At 46.3% G+C, this 9,221-nt stretch overlaps 1 protein-coding gene across 1 annotated transcript; it reads left to right on the forward strand.

The window, feature by feature from the left end:
- The first annotated feature begins 1,057 nt into the window (after positions 1–1,057).
- On the forward strand, positions 1,058–2,731 carry LOC109742657 (malonyl-coenzyme A:anthocyanin 3-O-glucoside-6''-O-malonyltransferase). Its single transcript, XM_020301753.4, has one exon. The coding sequence runs from the start codon at positions 1,155–1,157 to the stop codon at positions 2,529–2,531; it is 1,377 nt and encodes a 458-aa protein (XP_020157342.1). The 5' UTR covers positions 1,058–1,154; the 3' UTR covers positions 2,532–2,731.
- The last annotated feature ends 6,490 nt before the right edge of the window (positions 2,732–9,221 follow it).

The raw sequence follows: 9,221 nt of genomic DNA on the forward strand, positions 1-9,221 counted from the left end.
TTCAACAGACAAGTGATTTGTGTTCTAAGGATGCAACAACCTCCTTATATATGCCCCTCAATGTAAATTGAACTTGATAAGCATTGCCTTCATTTGACACTTGTGTGCCGTCCCAACATCATATCGTCATACCAATTCAATTCAGTCACTTGGATCCATCCACTTTAATTTAATCCGTGTTTCTTCCACCACCTCTTCATTGCTACTGTATAAAAATTTATATAACGGTGTATAAATAAAATATAAATATAAAGAAATGAAATACACACGAACATTAGTGGCGTGGGGCAACAACTGGCCATGCTACTATTTAGCAGTATCGCGGGTCCAACCGCACGCTACTGCTAGACACAATTCGTAGTAGTGTAGGGCCAGACCACGCGCTACTACTAACAATTAGTTATAGCGCCCTAGCAGTAGCACGGCCTCCACGCTATTGCTAGCCCTTAACCCCGCGCTACTATTAGGGTTTTCCCTGGTAGTGTCATTGGGTACCGAATAAGCCCGGCGTGTCGGCTCAATGTGGCGGACATCTCCGGACATCCCCATTTATCTCCCACATATGGGCTGGGTTTTGGGGAGTCCAGACCGTCTGATCATTTGGCCCAGCTTTGAGGAAGCCTTTGGGCATGCGTTTTTGTTTCCGGACTGTTCATGCGGATATATGGGGGAGAAATGAGCTTCCCCTCGCAGACGCCACAACCTCTATATACTCTAAATTTAAACTTTAAGAGATATTATAATTTTAGCCCTCAAGAAAAAAAAATTCGACTTTCAGGAATTTAAACTTTCACATACTCTGGACATTTGTACTTCCAAAACTTTTTAGGAATAATATCAAACTTCAAAATTTTCAAGCTTTCAAAAAGTTGGAACTTTTCAAAATTTCAATCTATTCAAACTGAAGAATCACATTGCCAAACTAGGAGACACATGTGGTGGTGAGATCTCTGTCAACCTTCACACGTGGTGTGGGCCCGTTCTGGTTTGTCACGACCCTCACAGGGATCTCTGTCGATCTTCCCTCAGAGAAGAAAGATTAAAAAGACGAGAGTGACAAACGCGGTGGGCTGCTGAGCCGCCCAATAATCAATCAATCGATCCCCACTAATGAGCTGATCTGCTCTGCTCTCCTCCGAGCGCGTGAAGGAGCAATGGACCCGCTGCCATCTCCGCCGCAGCTGTGCGTCCTGGAGAGCGCCGTCGTAGCGCCCCCGCCCGCGCCGGAGACCTCCCTCCCGCTCACCTTCTTCGACGTCTACTGGCTCAACTCCCCGCCGGTGGAGCGCCTCTTCCTCTACCGCCTCACCCCCGGCACCGGCCACGACGCCGTCCCCTCGGCCATCCTCTCAACCCTCAGGTCCTCGCTTTCCCAAGCCCTTCGTGCCTACTTCCCGCTCGCCGGCCGCCTGCGCCTCACTCCCGGCACCGCCGACCGCTACGAGCTCCACTACCAGCCCGGCGACGGCGTCGCCTTCACCGTCGCCGAGTACGCCGTCGACGTCGACGAGCTTGCCGCCGACGGGCCAAGGGAGGTCGCCAGGATCTTGCCGCTCGTGCCGCCTCTCTCGACGGGGGTTGGCCCGGTGCTCGCCCTGCAGGCCACCGTGCTCCGGGGCGGCCTCGCCATCGGCATCTCCCTGCACCATGCCGCCTGCGATGGCGCCTCCTCCACGCGCTTCCTACACGCCTGGGCCGCCGCAAGCACCGGCGCCGGCTCGCCTCCTCCCCCGGTCATCGACAGAGGTTTGATGACCAAGGACCCCAGTTTCAGCCACATCTACGACATCTATGTCGGAGATCTCACGAGCACCGAGGAGATGGAGTATGTCGAGTTTTCGAGCGACAAGCTCCTCGCCACCTTCACGCTCTCCAAGGAGGACATCCAGCGCGTCAAGGATGTCGTCGCCGCCGCGGCCGGCGAGGCGGGCGCGCCGCTGCCGCGATGCTCCTCGCTCGTCGCCACCTTCGGCCTCATCTGGTCCTGCTACCAGCGAGCCAAAGACGACGACGAAGCAAGCAGTGGTGACCCGACCTACATCCTCTTCCCCATCGACCACCGCCCGCGGACGAAGCCCGACCCCGTCCCGGACGAGTACCTCGGCAACTGCATCGGCGCCGCCCTGCACGCCGCGCCCAAGGACCAGCTCGCGGCGCCCGGCGCCGGTGGCATCCTCGTCGCGTGCACGGCTGTGGCCGCGGCCATCGAGGAGGCGATGGGCCACACCACGTCGCCCGAGAAGATGGGGTCGTGGCCGAAGAAGATTCTAGAGGCCGTCGCGACTGGTGGCGGTGTTCTGAGCGTGGCGGGGTCACCCAGGTTTCGGGTCTACGACGTCGATTTCGGGTTTGGGCGGCCGGCCAAGGTGGAGATCGTGTCAGTGGCGAGGACCGGCGCGATGGCCTTGGCGGAGAGCCGCCGGAGCAGCGCCGGCGGCGTCATGGAGGTGGGCATATCTCTGCCGCCGGCTGGCATGCAGAGGTTCCGAAAGTGCTTCGACGATGCCATTTCGTGGCATCATCACCTTTAGACAAGCTAGTGATATGCTTCAGTTCATGTTTTGTGCCGGCAATCATCTAAATGTATGCGTAATTGGAGTCTTGATATGTATTGTAAATTTGTAATCGGTATTTTCTACTCCCTCCGTCCGGAAATACTTGTCGCATAAATGGATAAAAATGGATGTATCTAGAACTAAAATACATCTAGATACATTAATTTCGCTGACAAGTATTTCCGGACCGAGGGAGTATTTAACCAGCAACAAAAAACAAATTTATCCATGTGTTTTGCCAAAGGGCATTGTATTGATCATAAAATGACATCAATCACATGCAATCTATGCAACGGCACAACCAACCGCTTACCCCAAAAAAATTGAGATATTGAGAAAGCACATCGTCAGAGAAGATAAATAGAAGAAAGAGAAACAAAGAAAGTCTCACACAACCAACCGCTTGCAATAGACCAACAACAACGCTGTCCATCGTCAGTGGGGATTTGCTACGCCTACGAAATGGCAGGTTAGGTAATAATGTTTCATAGGTGTAGCATTTTTTGGCGTCTGTGACAACAGGACTACTAAAAATGTTCTCCTAAGACAGGAAAGGTAATGGTGCTCCTCCAGCGTCACTGTCGCGGGATCCAACCATATTGCAGCCCAGATCTCAGTACACCTACCACGTTCTCATGTTTGCTACTTAGCTTGGTCGATTGATCTTTGTTACTGCAAATGGTCCATTGGTCTTGATGATTATCCTAGTGTTGCAAAATTAAAGCTGTTGACGCTGTGCATGTCCCTTCCTACAAGAATTAAGAAATGGAGGAGAGTCAATGAATAGCCACCAGAAAGTAGATAGCAGCCTCCCCATTATTAGTCGGAGTAAGAATGGCCATGTACGTCTAAATTAGTGGTGGTAACCAGTAATTAATTGACGACGTCTAAAAAATGTTAGCAGCGACAAGTGATCATGTCACATCCGAAGAAGCGTACTAAACGTTGTGCCTCATGCTACTATATAGTTAGTGCAGATGTAATAGGAGTAGATATGTTAGGGTAGGAAGCTTATACTCCTTCCTTCGGTTTTTCTTGTCAAGAAAGAAAAGAAAAACCTTAGCCATCTATGATTAGTGGGTGTTGATCTGTTCGGTGGACTTGGTACCAGATTGTGGTACGACCGTCCTCACGTTCTTGTAATGTCAAACAACCCTAATTGTCCACTAAGGTTTTCGACAATTGGGTAGCCAATTTCAACAACCGTGTTGATCCAAACGATCATACAACACGTTGTCATTTTCACTGTCATGGTGTTCATTTTTCTACGACATTTAATTTAATGTCGACATTGCTAGCTATAGCATATTCATGTTATCATGTATATCATGTTACCTTGGTCCGACTAATGTTTATGATTCTACTCCCTTCATTCCAATCAATACTGCACTTACGCATTTCAAAATTAAACTTTGACCGTAAATTAGACCACCAAATGTGTGATATATGTTACAAAAGTTATGTGGTTGAATTTGTATTTAAAAGTAGTTTTCAATGGCATAATGTTTAAGTCAAATTCAAAATGAATTTTGAGATGCATGTGCACCTTATTTATTAAAAAAGAGGGAATACTGTTTGTGATGTTTAATTCTCATACCGGCATATGTCTCCATGCTTGTTTTCTTAGCAGGGAAAAATCCTTTAATTAATTAACGGAACAAATACAGTCGACGTATATAGATGCAGAGATTTCCTGCTAGAAATTTTCAAGGCACACGGTCGTGCGTCCTTGTTCTCTCCGTATCTTAGTTAGTACATGACTCACAACATTTGTGCAACAATGTAGCTTCTCTACCTAAACATTTGTTTTCAGACTAAGTTCATGAATTATTGTTTTTATGTGTTTTTCTATTATTTTCTCTTTATTTTAGTTGTTGATTTTTTTTCTTTTGTGTGTATATCTGGGATGTTGCCTGAGTGCAAATATATACTTGTAAATATTATAAAACAAATGCAAAATTGTACTATTATATGATTTAGGGTCTACGACGTCGATTTCGGGTTTGGGCGGCCGGTCAAGGTGGAGATCGTGTCCGTGGCGAGGACCGGCACGATGGCTTTGGCGGAGAGCCGCCGGAGCAGCGCCGGCGGCGTCATGGAGGTGGGCATATCTCTGCCGCTGGCTTGCATGCAGAGGTTCCGAAAGTGCTTTGACGATGCCGTTTCGTGGCTTCATCACCATTAGACAAGCTAGTGATATACTCACTCTCTTCCGAATTACTACTTGTCTTAGATTAGCATGATATTGATGTATCTAGACACGTTTTAGTTCGTAGTTGGCCAAATCTAAGAGAAGTAGTAATATGTAACGGTGGTAATACTTGAATTCATCTTTTGTGCCGGCAATCATCTAAATATATGCATGCTTGGAGTCTTGATATATATTGTAAATTTGTAATCGATATTTGCTACTCCCTCGGTCGCATAATGTATGATGTTCTTTGACACTACACTAATGTTAAAAACGTCTTACATCATCAGATGAAGAGAGTAGTATTTAACTAAAAACTAACTACAAATTTGAGATCACTCAATTCTTAAGAAGAGTAGAGAGGCCCAGGCGGGGGCGATGTGGCCGGACCTTGTCGGAGATGGGGACGCCGTCGCGGCTATCGCAAGCGAGGACCATGGTTCACAAGTTCGTGAGGAATTTGTTTCCGTTATCGCTTGGATTAGACATGCAGCGAGCCGGAGCATGGGAGGATGCATCGGAGCTGAAAGAGAGGAAGAAGGTCGACGGTTCAGGCTGGGGGAGCTCATTGGTTTATATTTAACGCTACATGAGGACGAAGATGGACCACAATCGTCGCATTTTAATCCAATACCTAGAAAAGTCGACGGAGCATATATAATCATTATAAAATGGAGGAAGTAATATAGTCAACGATGGCGGTAGCCCTTTTAGCACATGTGTTTTGACAAAGGGCGTTATATTGATATTAAAATGACATCAATTAATCGCGATCTATGCTACCGCAAACCAACCGCCTACCGAAAAAATTGATACTCCCTCCGTATAAGACCTTTTAGAGATTTCACTATGGACTAAATACGGATGTATATAGAAATACTTTAAAATCTAGATACACACATTTTCCTTCGTATGTAGTCTATAGTGAAATCTTTAAAAGGTCTTATATTTAGGAAGAGAAGAAGCATATTGAGAAAGCACATCGTCAGAGAAGATAAATAGAAGAAAGAGAAACAAAGGAAGTTTCACACAACCAACCGCTTGCATGCAATAGACCAACATCAACGCTGTCCATCGTCAATGGGGATTTGCTACGCCTATGATTGGTAGGTTAGGTAATAATGTTTCCTAGGTGTAGCATTCTTTGCCGTCTGTGACAACAGGACTACTAAAAATGTTCTCCTAAGACAGGAAAGGTAATGATGCTCCTCCAGCGTCATTGTCGCGGGATCCAACCGCATGCCAGATCTCAGTACACCTACCAAGGTTCTCATGTTAGCTTGGTCGACTGATCTTTGTTACCTTTACTGTTAGTAGATGTTCAATACTGCAAATGGTCCATATTGGTCTTGATGATTATCCTAGTGTTAGGTCAGTGTTGCAAAATGCTGTTGACGCTGTGCATGTGCCCTCCTACAACAATTAAGATGATGAATTTAGTCAATGAATAGCCACCAGAAAGTAGATAGCTGCCTCTCCATTCACTAGTAGAAAAAGGGTCAAATGTCAAGCACATTAGTGCCGGTTTGCTTTTAAGCCGGCACTAATATGTGCATTAGTGCCGGTTTCGACGGCTAGCCGGTCACTTTCATTAGTACCGGTTCGTGGCCGACCTTTAGCACCGGTTCGTGCCACGGACCGGTACTAAAATGAGTGGTGGCAGGATGTTGTCAGTCCGAGGCCCCTCCAGCACCTTTAGTACCGGTTCGTGGTACGAACCGGTGCTAAAGGTCGTCCTACATAAACCCTTCCTCCACCCAAGCTCGCTCTGTTCTTCCCCTTTCCCCTCTCCTCTTTGTTCTTCCCCTCTTCCTCTCGAGCTCATCACACATTTTGCCCAAAAATTGTCAAGATTTGAAGGCCCCCATCCATTCAAATGATCACAAAGGTTAGCAACTTTGTCCTTTCATCTCTCATTGCTAGATTAGCTCTTGCAATGCTTTGTATAGTGATTAATTTATGAGTTTAGTAATTTGGGAGGAAATATATGTGCTAGTATTTGATTTATATGCAATTTGAGGTCAAAAATAACACTTAGTTTGCATATGTAGGTGTGGTTTACTTAGTGCCTTCTAAATCTCCGTCGTAACCACAGTCGATCGCCCGCACCGTTCCGTCGCCGGCACCACCTGATGGTGAGCATCTTGTTCATGAATGTTTTACATTACCAAATTGATGTTTGTGTGATTTGGATATATAATTACTCGTATAATTATCTTACCCGTACGTTGTTTGTTATACATAGTGCCATGGTTTTGATATCCGTCCCCGTCGGCCCTCGTCCTTGTTATGATTCGGATGTGGTATATTCTCTTGTAAAACTAGTTGTTGCATTTCGTGTTTATGACAAATTATGTCCATCAAGTTGACATAGATATTTTTGTCTAGGAGGTTTGTGAACCGGAAATTCCAACCGACCCTATTGTCAAGAGGTTAAATTTAGTTGAAAGAGAAAATGAGTATTTGACAGAAAAATTGAAAACAATTGAGGGGGAGAAGATGGTATTGGAGTTGCATGTTGCCGATGTCGTCGATGATCACAAGATCAAGATGGAGAAAATGCGCTTGAAGATTAGAAAGATTAGAAAATATGCCATTGATAGTGAGGCTTGGTATCATTATGCTGTTCGATCAATTGTTACCTTAGTTGAGATCTTGATCGCATTTGTTGTTGCATTTAAATTCTTTAGTTAGAGAGTTATTTGTTTGTTGCATTTAAGTCTTGTATGAACTTTATTTATGAACTTGTATTAATTTGGTCTTTTCGGTGTTGTGTAATGAAGATGAGCCGACAATGGATGTACGATGACCAATGCTCTCCCGAGTTCATTAATGACGTGCAAACTTTTCTTCTTGCGGCTGAGGCAAACAAGCGGGCGGATGGTTTTATGCCTTGTCCATGTTTAGTCTGTAAGAATGATCACAATTACTCTACGTCAAGAACCATTCACGTCCACCTGTTTAAGTCCGGTTTCATGCCCCACTATAATGTTTGGACCAAGCACGGAGAAAGAGGGGTTATGATGGAAGACAATAAAGAAAAAGAGGACGACAACAACTATCCTGGCCATGGGTTCCCTGAATACGATGATAGAACAATGGGGGAAGAAGCTGAAGAAGAGGCATCAGATGAGCCCGCTGATGATCTAGGTCGGGCCATTGCCGATGCAAAGAGAAACAGCGCAAGTGATTTGGAGAAGAAGAAGTTGCAGCGCATGTTAGAGGATCACAAGAAATTGTTGTACCTGAATTGCGAAGCTGACAAGAAAAAGTTGGGCACCACACTTGAATTGCTGCAATGGAAGGCAGAGAATGGTGTATCTGACAAGGGATTTGGAAAGTTGCTGGTAATGATAAAGAATATGCTTCCAAAGGACAACGAATTGCCCCAGAGTACGTACGAAGCAAAGAAGGTTGTCTGCCCTCTAGGGTTAGTGGTGCAGAAGATACATGCATGCCCTAATGACTGCATCCTCTACCACGGTGAGTACGAGGAGTTGAACGCTTGCCCGGTATGCGGTGCATTGTGCTATGAGATCAGGCGCGATGACCCTGGTGATGTCGAGGGCGAGCGCCCCAGGAAGAAGATTCCTGCCAAGGTGATGTGGTATGCTCCTATAATACCACGGTTGAAACGTTTGTTCCAAAACAAAGAGCATGCCAAGGCGATGCGATGGCACAGAGAAGACCGTAAGAAAGACGGAAAGTTGAGAGTACCCGCTGATGGGTCGCAGTGGAGAAAAATAGAGAGAAAGTACGGGAAGGAGTTTGCAGATGACGCAAGGAACGCATGGTTTGGTCTAAGCGTAGATGGCATCAATCCTTTTGGGGAGCAGAGCAGCAACCATAGCACCTGGCCTGTGACTCTATGTTTGTATAACCTTCCTCCTTGGTTGTGCATGAAGCAGAAGTTCATTATGATGCCAGTGCTCATCCAAGGCCCTAAGCAACCTGGCAACGACATTGATGTGTACCTAAGGCCATTAGTTGAAGAACTCTTACAGCTGTGGAATGGAACAGGTGTGTGCGTGGGATGAGCACATGGCGGAAGAATTTGACCTAAAGGCCTTGCTGTTCGTGACCATCAATGATTGGCCTGCTCTCAGTAACCTTTCAGGACAGACAAACAAGGGATACCGCGCATGCACGCACCTTTGGATGATACCGACAGTATATATTTGGACAATTGTAGGAAGAATGTGTACCTGGGACATCGTCGATTTCTGCCGAGCAGGCATGCCGTAAGAAAGAAAGGCAAGCATTTCAAAGGTTAGGCGGATCACTGGAGGAAGCCTCGCCACCGTACTGGTGCTAATGTACATGATATGGTCAAGGATTTGAAGGTAGTCTTTGGAAAGGGTCCTGGCGGACAACCTGTTCCGAATGACGCTGACGGACACGCACCCATGTTGAAGAAGAAATCTATATTTTGTGACCTGCCCTATTGGAAAGACCTAGAGGTCCGCTCTGCAATC

Source organism: Aegilops tauschii, chromosome 1 (genome assembly GCF_002575655.3).
Source record: "Aegilops tauschii subsp. strangulata cultivar AL8/78 chromosome 1, Aet v6.0, whole genome shotgun sequence".
Classification (NCBI taxonomy): Eukaryota; Viridiplantae; Streptophyta; class Magnoliopsida; order Poales; family Poaceae; genus Aegilops; species Aegilops tauschii.

Excerpts from the sequence above, each read along its gene's own strand:
- LOC109742657 (XM_020301753.4), top strand. The coding sequence starts at position 1,155 with ATGGACCCGCTGCCATCTCCGCCGCAGCTGTGCGTCCTGGAGAGCGCC.